Raw genomic sequence first — 26277 nt, 5'->3', positions numbered from 1 at the left:
CGTCTAGGCTAAATCATGGCTGAATTTGGGCTGTCAGTGAAAATTTGGTAGACGTCTAACCATAGCCAAAGTGTAGACGTCATCAATTATACGGCTATGTAGAGACCATGTCCAAAAAATGGAGATAAACATATTTTAATTACTGTTGACTCTCTATACGTGATTGAATATCAAACCGCACGCCATCTGCAATGGTGAAAATTACATTTAATCAATTTCAAAATTAAATCGGCTAGATTTGGGTTACATGTAGCTAGACTAAATCGGAGCTAAATATAGCCAATACATTTAAATCACAACTATTGCTTGCTGGGTAGCTTCACCAATCTGAGTGAATGGTGAGTCTAATCTCTGCTGCTCAAAAATACAAATGAACTCGCAGAATACAGGTTCACGTGAACGTGCTGCAGCACAAAAGAGAGATTGTACATCTGTCTCCATTTCACATGCAGATGATTGGTGTGAATTTCACGCTCTGTTCACGGGGAAGGAATGCGTCAAACCCAAAACACCTCAAGTAACAGAACTTCTCTTTAAAGGGATTATTCATACATCTGATAGGCCTCCTTCTACTTGCATGGCACAAACAAGATGTTCCCTGTTTCCAAAATTTGAAATGACTACTCGTGTAAATGTAAATGTGCAAGTCAAGCTGCTGCAAACCAGACTACTTAATATATTAAGCTGGTTATTAGCAGCAGTCAACACATTTGTGTACACGTACATGTGCAGAGAGGAGGATGAACGTTAAAGTCAGAGTGATGAGAGACAGAGGACATGGAGCCAGAGGTGATAGAGACAGAGTGTGTGTGTGTGTGTGTGTGTGTGTGTGTGTGTGTATGGTTATAGAGAGAGGATACCAGAATAGAGAGAGTGTTAAAAAAGAGAGGGAGAAGCTCGAGGTGTCTTTGAAGATGTGTCTGAATGAAAGTTGCATTAGCTGCTAGTTTTGTGGATTATTCATTTGGCCGCGGGGACAGAAGCTTAGGAAGGAATGATCAAACACGGAGCAGACAGGAACGTGTGTGCTGACTGCAGAATCTGCACACACACACACACACACACACACACACACACACAGTAACACACAGATCAAACAGCCAATCGCCCTTTAGTTTTTGAGGAATTTGCAGCCAGAGGTTAAAGCTGAAACACTCCTTCTTTCTGACGTTGTTAATAATGCTGCTGATAACTTACACACACACATACACACAGAGTTTACAGTCCAGAAGTCAAGTAAATCACTGGTAGGAACATATGTCGCATTGACATGGTTTAACCTTATTATACAGGCCCGATGTACACTGAACCAGCCAGTGTGTGTGTGTGGTTAGCCATCTGCTAGATCCTGGATAGCATTGCAGCAGTGTCGCGTTAAATCTCCTCTGGGGGGGTGGGTTAAGGGATTGACACACATACATGCAGTATTTTCTCTGTCTCTCACTCTCCCTTTCTCTGTGTATAAAAACACATATAAAAACACACACACACACACACACACATACTGGCTAGACAAATCATATTATCACGCCGTCCTACACGCTGCATAGCACAAAGAATTTGGACTACCATAAACACACACGTATTGCTCCTGCACATCCACGCACCTCTCTCGCAGCTGCAAAGTGAGTGTGTGTGTTGTGTGTGAAATATACTTGTTAAGCTGGTGCAACAAGCTCGGAGACTAATCTGTCCCTGCTGTCCTGTTAGCACCGTCTGTGTTTGTGCGTATGCATATGTATGTGTTTGTGTATATGTCAGAGTGCGTGCAGTGTGTAAGCTATTTGTCATGTGTTTTAGTCTATATGCATTTTATGATATTACAATTACAGCAAACAATTCTCTGCTTGCACAGTGTAGTGTGATGTTTTAGTGCTACAGCAGCATTATCTGTGAGATCACAGTTGATGATTCAGGGAAAATTTAGATACAGCGTAGTATCGTGATATTTTGTGTGGAGATTTTGTATCGATACATGGACGCCAATAATGGATCTTTTATTATTAACGTCATTTTTGCGAATACACATTTTAATACGACTTTTGGTACTAGAATAATAAAATCAGTTGCTTTTTCGGTCCACTAGATGGTGCTGATGTTTTCTTTTCCTGGTGAGGTCAGCAGAGGTCTCAGTCCGCAGCATTTGGCAGGAAGTTCATCAAAACAAAGATGGATGCACTGGAGAAAGATATCAGAAACGCGCCATTGACGTTTAAATCAAACATCTGGACTTGTTTTGGAAAGAAGGACTTAGCACACCCCCATCCAGAGATGACGACCAAGCTAACGCTAAACCCGCTTTAGGGAAAAATCAACCAACACTGGACACACTTAGCTCGACAAAACTACCATCCAACTCTGAGAGAGCGAAGAAAATAACACAGTCCATCACGTCCTTCATGTACAAAGATCTGCGTCCACACAGCGTTGTTGAAAACAAAGGCTTTTGTTACATGCTAAAAACACTCCGTCAGTATGGGACTCCGTTCTGATGTTTTTTCACCGACACAGTCGTACCCAAGCTCTACAGAGAAGTGAGGCATAAAGTTGAGGAATCTTTGAACACAGAAGGAAGGGTGGTGTTAACTTAAACTGGATTCATGTGTCTATAATGGCACATTATCTCACAGAGGACTGGCGACTTCTGTCTCACGTTCTCTAAACTAGAGCAGAACACGAAAGTCACACTGGAGCAAACACTGCAGACCTCCTGCAAAAAGCAGCACAAGAATGTAACAGACAGTGCTTCTAACATTGGTGTGGCCATTCAGTTAGCGAGGTTCCTGCATGTGAAGTGTTTTGCTCATGCGCTTAATCTGGCATGTAGTTTGTTCATAAAACAGATATACGTCACACTACATTGTACAAGTAGACAATTCAGTCGAATGTTTTTTTATGTCAAAACTTAAACTTGTATTATTTTTTCTCCTGTATTCTGCTCCTGTAAGCAATGTCCTACATTCCCAGAATGCCTTTCAACAAAACCTGTATATGCATAAATCTCAGGGGGCGACACAGTGCTACAGTGGTTAGCATTATCGCCTCACAGTAAGAGGGTGGAGGAGCCTTTCTGTGTGGAGTTAACATGTTCTCCCGGTGTCAGTGTGGGTTTTCTCCAGCTTCCTCCCAAAGTCCAAAGACATGCAGGTTAATTGGTGACTCTAAATTGCCTCTAGGTGTGAATGGTTGTCTGTCTCTGTGTGTCAGCCCTGTGATAGTCTGGTATATCCTGCCTCACGTCCAGTGTCAGCTGGGATAGGCTCCAGGCCCCCTGCGACCTCGGATTGCGTTTTTGCCTTGAAGGTGGCATCCTGTTCTGTTTGACTCTTTCTGCTAAATTGTTCAAATCTAATTTGCTACCCTTTGACGTTTGGAAAGAAAACAAAGGAAACACAGGAATGTGTGTGCTGAATTTATTGCATTGGAGACCTGGACAAATGAACAATGGGTTCAATAAAACAAGACTTTATATATTTTATTTACCTGCAGTGAAACAAAAACTGTTTCCTTGGCTCTAAATAGAAAGAAAAAGTAATGAAAATACATCTTGTAATTTAGCTCTGAAAAATCGAATTACATTTTCCTTTTGCTGCCTGATTGTCCATAATAGTTTATCTCTGATTACTTTATCAAGACCAAAGCTGACTTAGGCAGCACAAAACTTTGAAGCTAAGTAGCCATGCTCTGGCCGATTATTGGTGTAACACTCATTAAGTGTGCAAACAAGAGATCATATCCTCAAATTCTGACCTAATTCATGAGCGTAAACTTTGCAGAATTGAGACCAGAGATGAGAGGACAGTGTTTCACATTCAGGATTTAGCTGCTAAGCCGACACTTGAAGAGTTAAAACAGCTGGTTTGGTGGATTATGTTGTCAGATACTGTAAATTGTGCTCTTTTTTTTGGCCTTACTGTCAAGTTGTTGACTGTACTGTTGACTCAGTTTTCAGTCTCTCATTGTCTCCATTCCTTTCTGCTCCTTCCAGTCTCCCTGCAGGATATTAACATGAGGAAGGCCTTCAAGAGTAGCACGATCCAGGACCAGCAGGTGGTGTCGAGGACCTCTGTCCCCAACCCTGTGGTGGAGATGTACCATCGCTGTGACAAACCTCCTCCGCTCAACATTCTCAGCCCCTATAGGTCAGTCATTTAGGGTGCTTTCACACCTGCCCTGTTTGGTTCGGTTCAATCAAACTCAGGTTCATTTGCCCCCTAAGTGCGGTTCGTTTGGGCAGGTGTGAACACAGCAATCACACTCGCACCAAAATAACCGGACCAAGACTAGACATTGGGCATTCATTACATTATTTAACAACATTATTGCATATGGAGTATTTTCCTCATATTATGCAGCCCTACGCTCCACCCCTCCTATTGTGAGCATTTTTTTTATGTCTTTTTTGTTTGTTGGTCGTTCCTCCACGTAGGGACGACAAAAAGGATGCATTGAAGTTCTACACTGACCCCTCCTACTTCTTCAACCTGTGGAAGGAGAAGATGCTGCAGGCCACCGAGGACAAACGCAAGGAGAAGAGACGACAGAAGGTACGGGTGTGTGTACGTGTTAGTGTGTGCTGGTGGAGTCTGCTCGTATTCGAGTGTGTATTTGTGAGTGCAACTCGGGGGCATGCTTGTATGTGTGACTGGTACACATGCTGTGTGCTGGATGTGTGTGACTGTGAGAGTGTAACACAACAAGTAAATAAAATCCATCTTCTGCTTTAATTTGCTAATCTGTTTTTTTCCTGCCTAATCGTGCCTTTTTTATGCTGTTATTTCATTTTATGCATTCTTATCTTAGTGTACTCATCATTAAGCTTTGCTTTGTTGTGTAATTGGTTATTGATACAGCAGCAGCTGGGCAGGCTCATTATCCAGAGACAAATAAACGGCCAAAGGGGAATACAGCTTCAAACCGTTTATATGTAACACTGTGTTCGCATATTCATGGAAAAATGTAGCCTCTGTGTAAGATTACAGCTATTTCAATACAGTTCTTTGTCATACTAGGCCTTGTTAGTCCTTTTGACTTGTCACAGGAAAATAAAACTGGTGTAATTAATGATGACAATGCTTGTTAGGTTTAGTCACATTTTAGCCATATTTATCCTTCATACACTTCATACACATACAAGTTTTAGTCGACGAAAATTCAAAATGTTTTAATCAACGAAAATTTGGTGTCATTTTGTTTTGAATACGTCTTTTATCTTTATACTAATCCAGTGAGGCTAATTCATGTATCAGAAATTAGAGTCAAGGTGACAGGTTGTATAAAAATTTCATTTAGACATTTTTTCTGCAGCTACAAATAATTTTGCACACGTACAAACTGTCATTTCTCTAGCAGTGTTTGACAGGTGCAAGGGCTGATTTATGAGCACACACTTACTGATCATCATCTGAAAAGCTTAACATCTCTATTTATGCTCTCTAAAACTTTGACACCATAATTAATTAATCTGAGACAATTACGATTTGTACCCAGGTTCATTGTAAACTCTGACTTATTAGCCTCACGGTTAAGAAGCCGAAAAATAAGTTAATTAAAGCTGAATTCTTTCTTAATCTGCATTATGATAGTCTGGAGGTTTAAACTCATCTCTCACAGAGTTGGTGATTAAAACTAAACTCTCATCTCTGTCAGAGAAAACTGATCTGAGGTCAGACTGTTTTCTTACAGCACAGCTACACTCACAGATAACTGAGCAGCCTCCTACCTGCCTGTCCAGCAGCTGGTGGCTGCTTGCTCTGCTGCCGTTCAGCAGCTAACAAGCGGCGCTAACTGCTAACAGCCACCCCTGCAACTAACAAACTCCACAAATCCATTCAGCAGCTCCACCATCCACACATTTGATTATTTACTGCTGAATTGCAGCTCACAACACCAATGGCTGACGCTGCTCCAGTGTGAGTGTTCTTGCTGCTGGCTAGCAAAACATCCTGGCGCAGACTATTTAATTGAGTTTGCCAGCCCGTCGCTTATGCGACATTTGAAGGTAATTAAAGGCGCAGCCATTTTCGGCTTTTAATGTCCGATAGTCGACCACTAACATTCTCATCACGTCTTGTCTCATCAGAGAAAATGAAACATAGATTTTACCTTAGTTTTTATTATCAAGATTTATTTTTAGCTCATCATTTTCATCATGGAAAAAAGGTCGTTGTTGAAAAATTTTCGTTAATGAAATTAACACTGGCCCGTACAGTTGTCATGATTGGGGAAATTAGCTATAGTGACCAAAACGTTTTTCTTACCAGGCTGTAAACATGTACATATCCACTGTAACATGGGGGTCTAAGGGGGCTGACTCGCTCTTGGAGCCAGCCTCAAGTGGCCAGTCAGGGAACTGCAGGTTTCGGCACTTCGCGTTGGCGTCATGTTTCAGCTCTGGAAGTTGTGAAGCATTCATGTTTCGCCAAAAAATACACTTAATACATTTTGTTTAATTCCTTCAAAATCTTGGACATACATGGATGTAAACTGCAACTTGACTATTTGGCGGAGGCACGCAACTACAAGGTGGTAATTCTAGTTTTATTGGAGTTTAGCCAAGTTTGAGCTTCGGATATATTTTTCAGTCCAACAGAAAAAAATTTAACAGTGGAGATGATCATTTTCTGTCTTTTCCAGTTATTTCTCTGTGAGGCTCTTTTGAACATCTAATAAACCAACATAATTGGCAGAGAATTAAATATTTCAGAGCTGAATTTCACTGTTATTCCCCTTTGATTCACTTTAAAATGCTACACCTCTCTCCATCAGCCCTCTCGACAATCACTTTCTAAACCCCTGAACAGCTGCTGCTGTATGTGTTTTGCTGCACTATGTCAATATTTCTGTTCAATTTAATGCTGCTCACATTTTTTTCTGTTCCCTCCCTTCAACCTGGAAACCTGGCAGAATAAATTCCCTTTAGAAACAAAGCAGTGGAAGTTTTGAAAGACTAACAGGTTTTGGATACCAGGGGAAGCTCAGCCGCAGGAGGACGGTTCATCTACACGTTCCTCCTTATTCTCTTCCTCCTTTCTTTCTCTAAGTTACCTGGTTTCCAAGACACACACCCAACCCCTCCTCCTCCTCCTCCTCTGCTCAGTCTAACGCACCAGCTTGTCTTTCTCCCATGTTTCCATAGGGCTGTCCGGCCCACCCTGACAGGCCCCACTCCAGACAGGCCCCACCCAGGAGCCCCCTGTCCATCTCTGTAAGACAACCCAGACCCCTAACCTGCCCTCTCCTGCCCGCCACTTTACCCTCGCACACCCCACTAACACACATCACACACTCATATGTTATAGAGGAACTCAGGTAAGACACAAAGAGGAGAACACAAGCCAGTTATTGCATATGAGTATTAATAAAAGACACTGAGGCACACACCTTCCCCTCTGTTTGTGTCTGTGTGTGTCACGTTGCATTAGCTTGCCACCTCACCCTCTCTCTAACCCTCTGTGATTGGTTTGGTTCCCGTCTTGTGTTACCAGAAGTTTTGGCTCCGTTGTCCATCGTCTGCTAGTTTATGTTGGTGTGTTTAATGGTGACTGGGTGATGATGAGTAGCCTAGGGTGTGTGTGGGTGAAATTTACCCCATGTTGAAGGAGCTGGTGATGGGGTCCTGTTCTCTTCCTCTGGCCCAGAGAAATCAATAATCAATGACTGAGTTTCTCTCCACTCTTCTATCTATCTGTCTGCCTCTGTCTCTCCTGCAGGAGCAGCAGAAGCAGGTTGAGGACCCAGGCAGAGAGGTGAAGAAGGTCAGTGAGGATTTGCACACTTTTTTTTATTTTTTTTATTTTTTTATTTTTTGCAACACCACTTGTGGACTTATTTTTGAAACTAGCATGAAATTAGCAAAATAGGAAGTTAGCATTAAAATATCCCTGAGATCAGTGGACGACCTAAAACCATCTAGGTCACTCTTGTGCTGACCTTTAATGGAACGGAGAGGCCAAACAATGTTAGCTTTGTCGCACTCACTCTTTTTTCCAAATGTGTATTTCTTGAGTCGCCACTGTTAGCTTATTAGGCTCATTAGAGATGAACTGTGCCTCATCTGGAAAGTGGACAAGATCAGGTGGCAGCAGCAGGTGGCAAAAAGCTGTATTGACTGTTTACAGCAGCCTTGAAAGAATCTACAGGAAGTCGCAAAAACACTTATGTCCTGTTAGATCCATCTGTAGGCTACCTGTAATTTAAAGACCACTTATTACTATTATCAACCACACAAGGTGTGTTTTTTAAGGGGCTGTATACATGTCGAGAAACGCAAGGTCAGGTGCTGGGCACTACTCTTGTGCCTTTTTTGTGCCAGCTTTCAAGTTTGCGGGTTGTGTCTGAGATCGCTAAGCAATTTCAATGCCGCGATGGCATCACTCTAGCGTTTGAGCGTGCCTACAGCATGTCTGCATTGAAACAATTAATTTAAGGACGCAAAAAACGCGGCATAGTTACGGCCCCTAATAGAATAAATCTTCATTGCACAACAAGAGACCAATAACCTACAGTCTAGTGTTACATATTACAATTACACAAAAAAATTAGGATGTTAAACAAAATTTGGTGTTAGTGTTCAAAACTAAAAGCCAGTCCGCTCCTTTATTAGGCGACTGCCAGGTGTATCCCACCATACTGTGGGTCTTGCAGCCGATATAAAGCAGCTGCGGCACCTGACTTTAAAAACTGCAGCTGCTTTGATCTTGTGAAGTTATCATCATCCACGTGTGCATAACATCAGGGCAAGTTGGGATCAAGTCAAATCTAGTGGGTGTGCATTGTGTGGTAATCGACGGTGATCTGTTAAACACAGGCCCGGCGCAACCAAGCCAGTAAATATTAAGTGCCAGAATCAACAAATTGCCCAGTACACAGTAGCTGTTGCACAAGTCCCAGTAGTTATTGCCATGTCTAATAAAATATAGTGAGTGTTGTTGTGAGAGTGCACCACAACTGTTCAGATTGTATGTTGATTGAGAGTGTGAATGGCCTTAGGAAAGAAGCTGTTGATGAGTCTAGTGGTCCCAGTTTTTAATGACCTGTAGTGCCTGCCTGAGGGCAGGGGGTCGAGCTCATGTTGACCAGGGTGAGAGCAGTCCTTAACAATGTTTCGGCTGGCTTTAATTTGCTTTTTATTACTCAAAAAGATGGTTTTAGCTTAGCTGATTAGCTGATGGCGATGCATGTTATGTATACGTTTATACATGCACCATCTCTGCACCAGTGTGGGCTTGAGAACTGAGTGAATCACAAAGGTGCTTAAGGAGAAACATGATGTAGGTATTAGAAGAGCCAACAGTGAACTCAGCAAACTCAGCTTTTTATGAGTACATTTGAAGAGCACGCACCACTGCCAGTGTGGAGAACACTTCATCACTCCAAAACCATCTTCATAAAAGTACATTAAAGCAGTTTACTAAAGTAAAGACAGTGAGACACTCTTCAATGCCCATTAACACCGTCCCCAGCGAGGTGTTAGAGAAGGACAGCTGTGCCAATTCTTCAGACCACAGCCAGTGAATGTTAAAGAGCTGCAGCAACACTAGTACCAGATGTAGTTCTTTCAACCATCACTTACATTATTCATAGGGTACATTAAAGATGTGATTTGCAGATTCGATTTTTATTTCTTCAGTAAAAATATGTACCTTTTGCCTTTGAAGGTGCGTAAGGCTCGTAACCGGCGCCAGGAGTGGAACGTCCTGGCCTATGACAAAGAGTTCAGACCAGACGCCAGGCTCACCCCTTCACCTTACCATGGCATGTCCTCAGAGGGCTCCCTGTCCCCTGATAGCAGGTGAACACACACAAGCTGTCGCTATATGTGTGCAGTTTTCCTCCAGGGCCCTTATTTGTCACAACACATACACATCACTGTTTATAAGTGGAGTCTGCTGTCTCCAGGGAGGCGGGATAACAAAACCCAGCATGAGTGGTTGACTGGGAATACGTGCACACACAAGGGGAGTGAGGTTTTCTGCATTAGCATGATAAAAAGACTTAAGTTTCCTATTTTCTCAGCCTTAATGAGCTGTAAGTGGTTATTGGTAGACTGTAAATAGTATATAGTGTGCAAGTGTAGTAACACAACCACTCTGTGTCTCACAGTTACACACATTTAAGCACCTGTGATGGAGATTTAAGCAGAGCCAATCTACCTGCTGTATTGTTTAAAGCTCTTTGCTGCCCTCTCCTGGAGAAAGTAATTTAGAGCATATGAATTTCTTTATATTTTTTACTGAGAATATTACCCCTAGTTATAGATGAGCTATATTTGGTCAGTGCTATTATTAATGTTTTATATTTGTTTTTACATTTAACCAGTATGCTCAAAGTTCTAGGAAATCTGTGCTTGTTGTAAAAAACTTCCTCTTGAAAATTAATTGATATAATTATGTGTTATTTGGATACTACTGACTTTTAATTAAAGGAATACTTAACCACCAGTTATTTAACCCGTGTTAGGTTGAATTTGAGAAGAAAACTTCGGCTGTCTCGCATGCCTCAATGTTGAAGGAAGAATCCAAAAATGGAAAAAATTCATGATGAATTGAAGTCATTGGGGTCCAACATCAGAAAAAACAAAGTCAAAACATCTGTTTATCAACTCTCCTACAACTCTTGCAGTGTAATTCAAGTCTCTTTTTTCTAGTTGTGTGCTCAGTACTTCCCAAACATGTGCATTTTTGCTAAGAACTGGTATTTAAAGCTGAACTGAAAGGTATCTATGCTCTTTTCAAAGTCTGATTCCATCGACAAAAAATTTAATTTTACCTTGCTGAATATATGAGCTTCTGGTCTACCTCTGCCTTGACCAGTAGTTTATTTGTGTTATGTTGTGACTGTGGTGAATCCAAACTAACCCTGTAAAACACCAAAGTCCCACAATAACACAAACTAATGATCTGATTAAGGACGCTGTAGACCAGAAACTCTAGTGTTAAGTGAGGTAAAATTCCTATTTTTGTCAATAGAGTCTGGCTTTGAGGAAAGCACTGACGGGTTTCTGTTTAAATATTATGGCTTGCATGTTTGGGAAATACTGAGCATACGACTGGATAAATGAGGCTTGGAATATACTGAATAAGTTGTGTGAGAGTTTGTTAACAGATGTTTTGATGTAGTTTTGCTGTTGAATTACAAAAGCAATAACTGAAGAATGTAACAAAATGGTGAAAGGCATAAAGAAAATAATTCACTGACTGTAACTGTCGTAATCAAGGAGAGAAACCTATGTTATTATATCTTCAAAAAATAAAATAAAATTGACCACCCACTCACGTTCCCTCTACCAGGTCAATGGCGTCTGACTCCTACCCTGCAAGCCCCAACCACCCCTCCACCCAGGCCCCCAGTGCCGTCCACCCCACGGACCACAGCAGGGACCACCTCAGCGCAGCAGCCCAGACTCAGTCGCTGGATCGGGTCCTCAGGCCGGCCAACCAGCCCCCAGGGCCTGCGCCTGGAGGGCGACATGCAGCCTCTCTGGGCAGGACCCCATCGGGACACGGGGTCCAGGCTGGCGGAGATCCAACGGTTAACGGGCCGAGGCAGCAGTCGGTTAAGGAATACCGGGCCGGGCACGGGTAGGTTTACACATCTAAATCTTTACTTTGTGCTGGTGTCATGTGGAGCCCAGCACTAGTGCACACCACATTTCTCTGTCTCATGGCTCTTGGCTTTTCTTAGTCTGATAGCAAAGTGAATAAGTGAGACATGATGTTTAAACTATAAAGGCCGAGCTAATGTCAACCCACTGCTGCTTTGAATGTTAAAATGGAACATGTCGCCTTTTCAAAATGTCTCTTCATGACTTCTTCAAGACCTGACATTCATAGAAACCAGTTACATCAGACCCTTTACTCTTCAGTTCATTTTTTATTGTCCTACATTTAAAAATATCTGGCTCGCAGCTTTGCAGAAAAGGACACATGAGTGAACAGAGTATAAATACAGCGGCCAGCCTGACGTTGTGTGTCATTTTACACAGAGGTTTTTGCTCAGATTAGAAGACATTTATTCTTACACACTGTCTTCTGTTGTCTCCTCAGCGGCCAGCCCTCCACCATCCCAGAGTACTACATCCCACCCGCTCCTCCTCCCCCTCCCCCAACCATCCCCTCGGCCCAGACCGCCTTCGACTCCACCACAGCCCCGCCCCCCGGCGCCACCTCCGCTGTCCCCCCCACCTCCTCCGCCCTCTCCCGCCCCTACTCCCCTTCCCCTCCTCCTCCCCCGGCCAACTACGTGCCCTCCCCTTCCCACCCACCTTCGGGTGCACCCCCAGCCGCCCCTCCTCCACCGCCACCTGGAGCCCCCGCAGGCCACCAGGCTCACCCTTCGCCACCGCACGTCGCTGTCGGCCAGTCGGCTGTGGATGCGGCGCCCTCGACCAGGAAGTCCACCATGCTGGGGATGATCCCGATGAGCGATGCCCGCTCCGACCTGCTGGCCGCCATACGTAGAGGTAAGTGTGTCACTAAGGTCAGAGTTCAAGAATATTTTTATCTTTCGTATCTGTATTTGTCTTAAATACTTAGATGATTATTTTGGACTAGAAAACAAAACTCCATACCTGTATTACTCAAATATATTTTGGAAATTGTAGGATGCAAATTAATTGTTTGTAAAGAAAACGTTCACAGCCTCTGATGACACACTGACCACACTTAACGCCTGGCCGTCATTTTTGAGCTGTTACCAGGGACCCCAGAATTTCTAGTCACGCCCTTGCTCACTCCTTCCACCCCTCCCCCCTCCATCCATCCTCCCTCCCTCCCTCCCCTCCAGGCATCCAGCTGAGGAAGGTGCAGGAGCAGAGGGAGCAGGAGGCCAAGAGGGAGCCGGTCGGCAATGACGTGGCCACCATCCTCTCCCGCCGCATCGCCGTGGAGTACAGCGAGTCCGACGATGACTCCGAGCTCGACGAGAACGAATGGTCTGACTAAAACAATTTTAGAGAGTGTGACGGGTGCACGGTGGGTGGTGTGCACTGGGAGAAGGAGAGGGTGAAACGTTGAGACACTGAGGTGAAAATGAAGGGGTTTGGTTAATGTTCATCATTTACATTTTTACAGTAAGAAAAAATAATCAATCACACATACATTCACGCTTATACTTGCAGCCTCTGAACATTGAGCACCTCTACAGCAACAGGTTGGTAATTTCAGCTTGCTCGGTTGCCCCTGACGACGCCTATTCTTGAACTGAAACCCTAGAGGTTTGTGCGTCGAACCACTGAGGGTGTGTGGCGCGACAAATACACTCTACGTTCACACCATTTCAACACCCTCCCGCCCCCGTCTGCTCATTTTTAACCACTAACGCTCAGCTGTGAAAAACAAACGCACCAACGTCTCCCTGCCTACATATTGTGACTGATAATTATCATCAACACTGCAGGTTGAGAGCCTGTAATAACTGGGGGCCCCTGGTGAGTATGGGGGGCAATGTGTTTACAAAGCACATGGTATAGCACAAGAAAAAGTCATTGTAGTGCAATCTTAACTTATCTGCCAAATGTTGAGAAAGAATTTATGAAAACAAGTCAGGGAAAAAAAAAAAACTCCTCAGAGGACGACTCCGCCTCGCAGGGCCGTGCCTGTTTACGAAACACGCGCACTCTCCTGAAGAGGCCTCACTGTCATTTTGAGAGTTTGGCTCATTGGTCACCTTAACCAACACAAGACAACAGAATCAGCTCCAGAATCATCTTTGTGTTATAAATACAAACAGTAGAGTGTGCAGCATGTAGCTAACTGTATAATTAGTTAGCTTGATTCTTATGTCTGAACGTGCAGGGTCAAAACATATATAAAATTAGGGACAGAAATAGTCTTTGGAGCTACACTGTGGCTCAAACAGGAAGTGAGCAAAGTTAGCCAAACATTATGACAGTTTTGATAGCGGGGCAATGACTCTGTTAACATATTATTTGTGTTTTTAATGTCTCGGATATTGCATTTACATTTTCATAAAATCCTTGGTTGAAACAGGCAGTTTCTTTGACATCAAAATTACTTTTTTAACAGAGACCTGTGCACAAGAAACCATAGCGCTGCCCCCTAAGAGTCGACCAAAAGTTAGTCAACTAGAAAGGTCATTAGTCGGCAAGATTTCATTGGTTACTTAGTCATAGTGCTTCTGATGGCATTTGCTAGAGTCAACCACAGCTGTTAAAGAGAAACCAATCATAGCAGTAGAGTCTCTAACGCAGCTGTCAGTCATGTCAGTCACTTCTCGTCAACTGTGGTCAAACTAGGCAGTGCTGATCAAATATCAATCAAGATTTTGTCACTGCATCGCCTATTTCTCATCTCAAATGCTTTCAGAACACATTAATTTGCAGGGCTGGTACCTGCAGTTATTCCACAGGCTAGTTAATAACATGTCGGGCAGGAAATCCAAAGTGTGGGATCATTTTGAGAAGGTGAAGGATGAACCCAAGGTGATATGTAAACTCATCTTCATTGGTCAACTACAAACATGACGTATCATCTGAAACATGTCAGTAGCTACATGCCCATTAGCCACTTAGCACAATCATTACTGCTTTGCCCACAGCGTCATTAACAGGCGGCTCGCTCAGTGTGTGACGTGCACTTGTAGATAAAATAAAGGCCTATATTAATGAAGGTTCATTAGTATGGTTTGTATTTCTCTGTAATGTAGCACCATGTGGGCGACTAGTCGACTAATGGCCTTAAATGAAGACTATTGGTCGAGGAAAATTCTTAGTCTGTTGCAGCCCTAATATCTACACACACATTAAGAAAAACAATTACAAGTAGCATTTAAAATGCCCAAGAATGATATTTTAAAATCTCTAACTGGTAAAAGTGTCTGCAGAGAGAAATGTAAAGCTGGTTCTCTTGTGATGTTTTTGTTCAAGGGATTCAAAGGCCAAACTCTCATAAAGGCAGTGAAGCCTTGACCTCATACCTTTGACATTGTGATATACAGTAGTTCTCCTGTTGTGTATTAGCTGAAACTGTGATGAAAGACGCCACCCACCCATGTTGACACTGGTTTGGGAAAACAAGTGCCACCAGCTTTGTTGAAGTTTAGTGATAACTCATCATTCAGCCTCCATATCGCAGCATCGACCAATAAAGCGAGCGAGCTTTCGCCATTATTTTGTTTTATTTTTCTATTTTTTGGTCTTTTGTAGTCATTCATAACTCGAAGCCTAACATTTCAGCCAGTGACTGTGTGCTGTGGTATTGGTCTTATATAAACGCTTCCACACTTAACCACACACCGGAGCCACACTCACAAAGCTCGTCATCCTGACTCCAGGGTTGAAGGTCACGTCCGCTCTTTCATATGACCTTGCTCACCGTCTGCAACCCTGGACCAGCTCGCTGTCCGTGGAGGCTTTGTGAACGCAGCCCCTGGACTATAAATACATAAGTGTAAGAGACTTGCAACAGTAATATACAGTATATTATCTATCTCTTTTCAGTATAGGTTTGGCTAATCCTCAGTATGAGCTGATTGGACTGTAGTGTTTTTATAACGTGGTTTTTCTTTTTAAAACGTGCTGCGGTGAGTTGTTCACTTTGGTTTATTTTAGGGGTTTTCTACTCAAGGCCAGGATCGAGGTACCAGATGAAATAGTTGGACTTGTGACAGAGAAGCCAGTTGAAGGATTATTACAACTTCTTTTACCAGATGCACCTGCTCTTCATCTAATCTCGAGCCAAAGCAACATCTAAATATCCCATTATTTAAAAAGGCTTGTAATGCTAGATATATACATTTAGTAAAGATATACAATGCAGGATTATCCAAAAAACAATGTAAGTAATCCCTCTCGGTCATCACTTAGGACCCTCTAGAAGTGTGAAGAAAGAAGAACAAAGAACACCAAGCAGACTAAGCTTCGGTTGACTATCACTCTGGCTGGTGATACCCAACACTTCCTGCATAGTATACCTTCAATACTAAATATGTTTCAATTTCCTATCCAGAACTGATTGAATTTTTGAACTTCTTTTTTTGGTGTCCCTGTGTGGCAGAAAGGCATTCTGGGAAGTGTATAGCTACCCATCAATGGCACAATGAGACACAATTGCCTCCCTTCTTAATGTGAAAGAAATTCACCAATACTGTCCAATTTTTTGGATTTAAGCTGTGGTTTCTATTTATCCGTTTATGTTAACTTAGACCCTGATCACACAGAAAGTGTTTTAGCAGCTGGAGGCAGCTTTTTGTAATTGTTTAATGAGAATGAAGCTTTTTGCTGGCGGTTTTTGCGTTGGGATGCATCCCGCGTTTCTAGGCGCCTCGCTCTGAACTGTATGTGTTGAAAAAACAAAATTTTTCACCATCTTTTTTCTCATTGTCCAATCAGATGATTTGAGAGGCGGGCCTTCTGCGGTGGTCATGACAAAAGTTAACAGTTGGTAAACAATGGAGGAGAAACTGGTGGTAGTGATTGCTGGATACCCAGAACTATGCAGACGACCTGACGATAGACAGCAGGTTATCCTAAAATATGCCTGGAAACAGCCATCACGGAGGAGAAGCTCCTGGACCAACTGGTGGTACTCCCCATGATACACCCTCTTTATGAGGGTCTCATGTACCCACACAGATCTCTGTTTCCCTGTGCCCAACAAACTATTTACTGACAGCCTCTCACCCTCAACCAGAGCTACAGCAAGTACCCTCTGCCTTTTTATTTTAAAGGCAGTGTGGTGTGCCTCGCGTTTTGCTACCTTTCTGTGTGATCGGGGCCTTAAGATATTCTGATCTCCTTGTGACGAGGATCTGGGCCATTGTGGAAACCCAGTCCTCCTAAAAAGCTTGACTATAAAATGAATATTAGCACTTAATCATCAAAACAGCAATTAGACGACATCTCAGCATGTAGGTACAACCTGCTTCTCATTGAAACGTAGACTGTTGAAACCAGTTCTATGTAACCATGATGTCGATAAATAACATTTGCAATGAAATTCAGCCCAAATTTAAACTGAACATCAAGATGTCTTTTTACCTGCAAATCACTTTATCACTGTAAACTGGGTAAAACAGCCTGAACCAAACAGAGAGCATATGTCTGAGACAGTTTGACAACAGGGTTGTTGCACAAGTTTTAGGCTTTTTGCCTGTTGGTTTATTACAGAAAACTGTAAGATTTTTGAACAGATATGGCTCAAAAGTAGTTATTTTGTTTTTGTATATAAATACCACACGTTAGTTGAGGTAACAGCTCACTCAGTAGCTGCACTCTGTTGAAGAATACAGATCTATAACTGGATAAAAGACTGGACGATGGGTGGATGTGTTGACGATGGGTTCTCTCTAATTGCTTGGTATAGCATTTACGAACGTTATTGTTGAAGCAACAAAGCACATAGACCTGCGCCAAATTTAACAAGGAAAAAAAATATCTCAGTCCTGAAGTATGGCCAGCATTTTAGGATCCAAGCACTTCATGACGTTTCCTTTCCCCTCTCCTAGAGTTTAAAGCTGTGACTGTAAAAGATTTACAAATTAGAAATACCTACCCACAATCAACAAATCCGGGAGACAAAATGCATCGAAGTCGTATATTTTTGAGCAGAGGCACAAAAGGCCGAGATTTGAAATCAACCGTGTGTATCTGTGGCTACTGGCTTGTGAGAATTCTTCATTATGTGTTTGAAAATGTGAGAAATGAATCATGTTGTATAGACTTTTGGCGAGGCAGCCTGTAAAGTAAAAGAAGTACATTTGGGGTTATATAACATAGACAATGAAACAAAATAAAACTGTGTATTGCACACTAAAATCAACTGTAAGCAAGTATGCATGTAACTATAGACAATAAATGGTGAACAAAATTGTTATCCTGTGTGGGGTTTTTTTTTTTTTACATTTACAGGGTTTGGTTTATTCTTTGTTTACACATTTTGAATCCGTAAAAAGCCCTTTTTCAATCAGCGTCTTGCTACAACTGTTCCCTTCATTAACACACTTTTTTCTGCCAAATTTGATACTGTTGTGGTTATTTTATATACTCATATAGGAGATTTTTAAATTTGCACTTTTGTCTATATGCTCCTCCCACTGGTGGAAGTAGGCATTTTCAATTGGAAAAAGGTGAGGTCACGTACTTCCTTGAACGTATCAGAATTTGGCAACATTGGAATGAAAAGCTGGTGTTGTTTGTTCATGTTGCCAGGTGACTGTCAATCAAATATGATCAAACCACACCCACACAGTTTTTGTCAAACGCTTAATTAAAGGTCTAGTGTTCAAGATTTAGTTGCAGCATTTCAACCAACTGACACACTTGTTTGCCAACTGCATAGGAGAACTACAGTGGCCGACACAAAACGCGGGTGACCATTTCTGCTGGAGCAAGTGTTTGGTTTGTCCGCTCTGGGCTACCATGGAAACAGGCGTACATAGAAACTGTTCATTCTAAGGTAACGAAAACACAACAGTTCTTAGTTTCAGGTGATTATAACCTAATGAAAACAGTTATGAATATTAAACATAATTTCTGCCAATAGATTATAATAATTTAAAAATAACTTAAGGTAATAACAGAAGGTTTGGGTCAGAGGATCTTGGGGACCTAGCAGGTACATACAGTCAGGTCCATAATTATTTGGACAATGATACAGTTGTCGTCATTTTGGCTCTGTACACCACCACAATGGGTTTTAAATGAAACAATGAATACCTGCTTAAAGTGCAGACTCTCAGCTTTCATTTAAGGCTTTGTTCAAAAATGTAGTATGAACCGTGTAGGAATGACAAGCATTTCTTCACACAGTCCCCCAACTTTAAGGGCTCATAAGTATTTGGACAAACTAACATAATCATCAATTAAACAGTCAGTTTTAATACTTGGTTGCAAATCCTTTACAGTCAATGACTGCCTGAAGTGTTGGACACATAGGCATCATCAGATGCTGGGTTTCTTCCCTGGTGATGCTCTGCCAGCCCTTTACTGCAGCCGTCTGCATTTCCTGCTTGTGTTTTGGGTGTTTTGCCCTCAGTTTTGGCTTCAGCAAGAGAAACGCATGCTCAATTGGATTCAGGTCAGATGATACGACTTGGCCGTTGCAGAACATTCCACTTCTTTGCCTTAAAAATGTCTTTGGTTGCTTTTGCAGTATGCTTCAGGTCAATGTCCAACTGCACTGTGAAGCATCGTCCAATGAGTTTTGAAGCATTTGGTTGAATCTGAGCAGATAATGGTGCCCCAAACACTTCAGCTTTCATCCTGCTGCTCTTGTCAGCAGTCACATCATCAATAAATACAAGAGAACCAGTTCCACTGGCAGCCATACATGGCCATGACATAACAGTACCTCCACCATGCTTCACTGATGAGGTGGTGTGCTTTGGATCATGAGCAGTTCCTTCCCTTCTTCCTTCTCTTGTCTTCCCATCATTCTGGTAGTTGATCTTTGTTTTATCTGTCCATAGTATGCTGTTCCACAACTGTACAGGCTTTTTAGATGGTTTTTGACAAACTCTAATCTGGCCTTCCATTTTTAAGGCTAACCAATGGTTTGCATCTTGTGAAAAACCCTCTGTATTTATTCTAGTGAAGTCTTGTCTTGCTTACAAGAGCAGCAGGATGAAAGCTGAAGTGTTTGGGGCACCATTATCTGCTCAGATTCAACTAAATGCTTCAAAACTCATTGGACGATGCTTCACAGTGCAGATGGACAATGACCTGAAGCATACTGCAAAAGCAACCAAAGACATTTTTAAGGCAAAGAAGTGGAATGTTGTGCAATGGCCAAGTCATATCATCTGACCTGAATCCAACTGAGCATGCGTTTCTCTTGCTGAAGCCAAAACTGAGGGCAAAACACCCAAAACACAAGCAGGAAGTGCAGACGGCTGCAGTAAAGGGCTGGCAGAGCATCACCAGGGAAGAAACCCAGCATCTGATGATGCCTATGTGTCCAACACTTGAGGCAGTCATTGACTGTAAAGGATTTGCAACCAAGTATTAAAACTGACTGTTTAATTGATGATTATGTTAGTTTGTCCAAATACTTATGAGCCCTTAAAGTCGGGGGACTGTGTGAAGAAATGGTTGTCATTCCTACATGGTTCATACTACATTTTTGAAAAAAGCCTTAAATGAAAGCTGAGAGTCTGCACTTTAAGCAGGTATTCATTGTTTCATTTAAAACCCATTGTGGTGGTGTACAGAGCCAAAATGACAACAACTGTATCATTGTCCAAATAATTATGGACCTGACTGTATGTCTTGACCATGGCAGACAGATAAGTTGGGTGATTTAAAAACCAATAAAAGAATTTTAAAATTACTTCTGTGACAGGTAATCAATGCAATGTTTTTAATTTCATGTATCAAAGTTACTGTATCTGTATGGGAGAGTAAAGGTCCAACTCTGGCAGTATTCCTCAAGTGATAAAAGGACATTTCAGTCACGTTTCTAATTTGTTGTTCAAAGTTGTGGTCAGGGTCAATGATAACACCAAGATGTTTTACATGATCCTTTGTGTTTGGCGCAAATAATTGTAGTTTTTCTCTCTCTGCTTTTGCGCCATAAAGAGAATCTCAGTTTTTCCTTGGTTCTGATCCATCCACAAACTTATATCAGATATACATGCAGTCAGGTTATTTATCGAACCATAGCTCATTTGAGATATATAGCTGCATATCATCCGCACAGTCATGGTGGTAGTATTTACAGATTGAAGATAATTGGGCCTAAAGTAGAGCCCTGCGGGACACCACATGTAAGGTTAACTTAACCAGAGGAGTGTTCATCCATGCCCCTAAATCCTACATACTAGACCTTTAAATCCCCTGAAAACCTGTTTTAACATCAAAAAGTTGTGTGTAAATAAGCAAAAATGTAATCAAGTTTTGAAAAAAATGCTCAGGATTTTCTTTTAATGTCGAATTGGACATGGCCTTTGAAAAAAATGTTAGGGATGTGATATTTCCTTTTAAAGGCATCACGTCAATATCATCATAACTTGGTGCTTATGAGATTATGTGTGTCTGTAGATATTCTTGGAAGAAAAATGCCCAACACTCATTCAGCAGTGTCAGTCATCTCATAGCAGTGACGTAAATCCAGCAATCATCACTCCATTTTCTCAGCGTTGTGACACACCCGCCGGTGTCAACACGGTTTGTTCCAGCGCCGTGCTGTTCTGGGCCTTGGCAGGGTGGAGGAGGAACCGATTGGTGCTGTTTGGGAGAGAGGAGTCATTTTGGGGCACAGATGGTGACACAGCAGAGAGACAGAGAGAGGTCAGTGGAAAATACAGAAAGCTCCACAAACACACACACATAATGGTGAGAAATATCAGTTACCCGAAATTTGTTAGAAAAATGCAGGTGAGTCAGATTTACAAAAACAAAATGTTATAGGTATCAGAGTCCAAAATATTCCTGCATCCTTCTTCTCTGCTTGTGTCTAATATTAGTCTGGATCTAATGTTGGAATCAAAGGCTTCGGATTAGATGCTGTTGATTCATCTGACGTCGTTAGAATGCACCAGTTTTTTTTAAGATGACTCATACATATTGAGTCCAGATATTTGGTTCCTTTTCCCTGTGGAGAGATAAATAAAAGATGTCACCTACTTTTATTTATTGATTTGATGACATAAAGTCAGAAACATTAGTCACTGTTGGCAGAATATTTGTAATTTTACAGACTGGATCCGATGTTTGAATAATTATAAGATCATAGCAGTGCTTTGACATGTTTTAACTTATTAAATAAAATGTCTTTTTTTAAATTACTGCTGACCCTTTCGCTAAGTACACAAATTTTTTAACTAATTCTCACTCGTTGACATTTCATTTCAGACAGCAACGCTATGATACAGCCTGTAGAGACCTGTAAGTAGCTTGTGGTGTATAATCTATCACTGTGAAGATTTTAACACTTATTTTTTAGTCAAATGATCAGTACACCCCCTTGAATATTGATACTATTTAATCTTAAAGAGATATTTAAATTAAAAAAAACACCTTTAAATACTCTAACAGTATTTGAAAAAGCTACTGACCTCTGAACTCTCGCAGATACAAAGGACTATGACCTGTCGAAGATCGCTGCTCAGAGACATACTGTACATACCATCAGTGGATCCACTATTATGACACACCTGCTGAAGTGACCCCTGTCCTCCATCCCCTTTTGTAGTGTAAGTCCAGTGTGACAGTTGTACAAAGAAATAGAAGGTGGCAAACATGTTGCTAAAGCATTATCTGAATGTGCTGTGTCCAGAGGTGAAAGCTTGACCCAGAAACGGCTGCAGACATTTGCAGTATGTGCCAGCTCACAAGGAATCAGGATCCTACCTTTATGCAGAGCAACTTGAGATCACAGGGAGGTAAGTCAAGGTTGACTCAGTTTAGATCAGGGTCTGTTTGTTTTGTTTTGTTTGTTTTTTTAAAGACAAACTACTGAGAGGAGTTACCTTTGGTGACAATTATGATTGTAGTGTTGATTCTTCTGTACAACTTGGCTTAATAGAAGCATGTAAAGGCTAAACAATAGAGGCCCAAACACTGAGCCCTGGGGAACTCCAAAGTATGATGTGCTGGTTTCCAGAGGTGAAAGCTTGGGTGAAATGATTGAGAGACAACTGTAAAGGTGACACCCATTGGTGTACATTTGCTGTATGTGGCAACTCACAGGGAACCAAAAATAACCTTAATGCAGGGCAACTTAAGGGCTCAATCTGAGTACCCCCCTTGCTCCTACCCATTAGCCTTTACCCTTTTACTCATTCACGTTTAGGGGTAGGTTGTCCCAAGTCCTGTTGGGATTAAGGGGAAGGGCAAAGTGTTCAGGCTACATGGCCCTCCAAACAGAGGTTTTTCAGAGGCACACTTCAAACAGTGTGTTATGAGAAATTATTGGTAAGATGGCTACGAGCAACAAAAGAAACCCACAACTCTATTTTCTTTGTTAATAAAGATTTAAAAATTATAATAACCATCTTATAGTCTTAGTTTAATGTCGTTACAATGTATTATGGTCCTTTTCTTTATTAAGGGCATAACAAAATAAAGTGCTTCACAGAAGCTAGCTAGCTTGCTAATGTTTGATGGCATATGACGCCCAAAATTTAACTAAAGACGGCAGCAAAGTTGCTGTGTTTGTAACCGCTCTTTTAGTATCAGTGCAAACTGGCAGGGTAGGAGCATGGGTTGCTAACGTTAGCCTACAGAAAACCGCCAGTGGCCTGGTAATGAAGCATTGTTCATTTTTATTTGATGACTTTTTGATCGATTGACAGTGTACGCTGAAGCTGTGAATGAATCACAGGTATCATGACAACTGCAAAAGGCTGCCTGTAGCCCATGCAAAAGGAATCACTGCAGAAGACAGCATATTTGCAATGTTCTAAAGTACATTTGGCATGTCTGTTTACATAAACGGGCACGTAGAGGCTAAGCCAATGCTTTAAGCCATTGAGATGCTGGGATGACCTAATAGATGTGCGGATTGTTACCATGTCTGATGAATCAAAGTCTGAGTCAAACTTGTCAGTTGAAAACTCCATCCATTTAGTTTCCATCACAAACTTGTCAGTGTCCATCAAACTCGAACATGTTTCCAGTAATACTCAAAAACACCCACACATAACTACCACAGCAACAACCTGCTTCAGTGATCAAAAACTTTTTTCCCTTTTGGATGGAACACCTGATCATATATGACTGCTAATTACCCAGAGACTTGATACCAAAAACAACACATTTCACAGGAGAGGCTTTCAATCACAACTCTGTTCCGAGAGGCAAGGTGGAACTTGAAAGCAAGGGGTAGGGGCACAAATATGAAATGGGACTGGGCCAAGATCACATTTATATTAAGACAAACTATCAAGATAAGTTACTCTTGGTGACAGAGCGACATGTCATCTGAATTATTAGGATTGTAGAGTTCATTATTCTGCATAATTTGGCTCAATAGAAGCACATAAAGGCTAAATAAAGGAGGCCCAAACATTGAGCCCTGGGGAACTCCATGTCATGTTGCTTCATCCAATACATATATATTAGAAACCCAGCCAACATTTGTATGTGGGCCCATGTGGGTGGTAAGTGGACTGAAAATGGGCCATATATGGGATTGTCAATTGGTTACTGGTTATTGGTTATTTGCCCCCATCCCAGGTAGCCCTAGCAGAACCACATGGGGCCCACTTGGGTAAACCCATCCATGTGGGCAATCAGCATGGGGCCAATATGGAACCCATGGACCATCCTATATAGGGCCCAGTTGTCAACCCATTTCCTACCCACATGGGCTCCACATATTATTGCTGGCTGGAAGTTACCACAGCTTTCCATCTACTATTATGAAGTCAGCCATGTAAAATACGACTAATATGACGGATATTTTGTGTGAATCAGTTTCTAAACAAATATCATTCAGTACGTGAGTGAGAGCTCTCTCTTTTCAGAGTTATCATTTCAGATATTTTACTTACAAACAGAGGGTTCAGTGTAGGTCTGTATTTGCTTACCACAGATGTTCAGTGAGGCTTGATGGCAGCGCTCCTCCAAACATTAGGGAAATTACATAATGATAGGAGACATGGTTGACTAATTGCAGCAAGTCTGTTGCCAAACAGCTGAAAATGCTTTTAAAGAAGCTTGTTGGCAGAGCATCAAGGCAGCAGGTGGATGGCCAAAGATGCTGTTCCCTGAGAGGCCTGTAGTTGTGTATCTCGGTAGCGTTAACCTTGTCATGTGTACTAAATCCATTTTTAAGTGGCTGTGAAGGGGATTTTCTTTGTGTTTGTCATAGTAGCCTTGATAGACAGGCTTGAGTTTCAGCCACATTTTTGATTTTGCACCAGAGATTGGATTTGAGCTCCCAGCTCTCCCCACCTTCAGCTGGCAGTGTCTCAATGGGCTGTGGAGGTTTTCTGCAAAATATAGGACACCACATCACAGTCACACTGGATTATATTAAAAATAACTAGAAAGCTTTGCCAGATCTACGATCTGTTCTAATGTCCGGTTCACATTAAGGGCACTCGTGGATCATTTCCTGGCCACGCGGAGGAACTAATCGTCACAGGTTTCAATCAAACCTTCATTAAATTTTAGATCAGGGTGAAGAGGACACAACAGATGCAGGAATATCACCACCTTCTGTGCTCGTTTTTTCTTGCACATGCACATACATGGAGGTGATTTGCAGCATCCTGCAGCAGATGGTGGAGAGAGCCTTCTGACTCATAGAGAAGGAGGGGAGGGGGGGCAGAGTGATAGAGTGAGTAAATGAGGGTGAGGTAGAGGATGATAGAGACAGTAAGGTTGGAAGACGAAGAGAGGGTTGGCTTCGTGCTTGCTTTGAGAGAGCTGCTGTAGTGACGTAAAAGAAGTGAGGTGCGTGTGTGTGTGTGTGTGTGTGTGTGTGTGAGTGTGTGTGGGTGGATGCTGCGTCTTTTCCCCCTCGTCTCCCATCTTTGCAGCACCTCCCTCTGGCCACATGGTGGAGCTCTTCCCCTCCATGTAGACGCCGCATAGAGGTGATTCAAGGAGTCAAACACGCACCCATGCAGCCTGGCGCTCCTGTAGTTCACACTTTCAGTGACACACAAGCACATTTGATTGATTAAAGGTTAAAATTCTCACACATACACACACACACACACTCACCTGCGTCATAGATTTGGATGACCCAAACCTCCTGCTGCATTGTTAATTATTTATTAAGAAGCTTTAGTGTGTCCCAGCACCACGCCCTCACACACACACACATAGTGTTGTACCCCTGGGTGTACATACCTGCACACAGAGACACGTATGACATATATGTGTGTGTTTTTAGGCAACACTCACATATACAAACTGTGCATCTTTGCTCTGCCATTTTTTTGCACCTGTCCTTTCCTTTCCTCCTCCCCCTCTGGGCTTCATCCTTTTTCCTATACGTGAATGTCATAGGGATGTGTGTTCATGTGTGTGTGTGTGTGTGTGTGTCGCATCCTCTCCGATCAGATCCTCCCTCTTTCTCTTCTTCTGCATCTTCCCCTCTTCTCACTCCGTGTCGCTTCGCTCTCGCTGTTATGCAAGCAGGGAGTGGTTTAATAATTCAGCGGCATCTTTTTATACTCGCAGGCTTTCCTTAACACTACAGTGACCTGCGATACTGACTCACACACACACACACACACACACACACACACACACACTCGTAATAACACCCACACACAGACAATGTCACGCAAACGCCCACGAACACCACACACACACTGACGTCACCGGATTGACTCCATTCCAGCACGCAGAAAAACACAAAC

The 26277-nt window shown here is 42.2% G+C and overlaps 1 protein-coding gene across 2 annotated transcripts in view; it reads left to right on the top strand.

Moving 5' to 3' along the window:
* Positions 1-13482, top strand: part of LOC117272639 (actin-binding protein WASF3) — a 57560-nt gene extending 44078 nt beyond the window's left edge. The window contains exons 4-11 of one of the 2 annotated variants that reach the window (XM_033651623.2): positions 3989-4142; positions 4430-4547; positions 7139-7207; positions 7713-7757; positions 9660-9793; positions 11292-11582; positions 12048-12463; positions 12787-13482. In XM_033651623.2, the coding sequence (XP_033507514.1) occupies positions 3989-4142; positions 4430-4547; positions 7139-7207; positions 7713-7757; positions 9660-9793; positions 11292-11582; positions 12048-12463; positions 12787-12944 (1385 nt within the window). In that variant the 3' untranslated portion in view covers positions 12945-13482. The remainder of the gene's footprint in view (positions 1-3988; positions 4143-4429; positions 4548-7138; positions 7208-7712; positions 7758-9659; positions 9794-11291; positions 11583-12047; positions 12464-12786) is intronic. The other variant, XM_078164512.1, reaches the window with a different exon arrangement.
* The last annotated feature ends 12795 nt before the right edge of the window (positions 13483-26277 follow it).

Source organism: Epinephelus lanceolatus, chromosome 22, assembly GCF_041903045.1.
Source record: "Epinephelus lanceolatus isolate andai-2023 chromosome 22, ASM4190304v1, whole genome shotgun sequence".
NCBI classification, from domain to species: domain Eukaryota; kingdom Metazoa; phylum Chordata; class Actinopteri; order Perciformes; family Serranidae; genus Epinephelus; species Epinephelus lanceolatus.
Note: the sequence above shows the minus strand (reverse complement) of the source record. Positions and strands in the feature narration are given on the sequence as shown.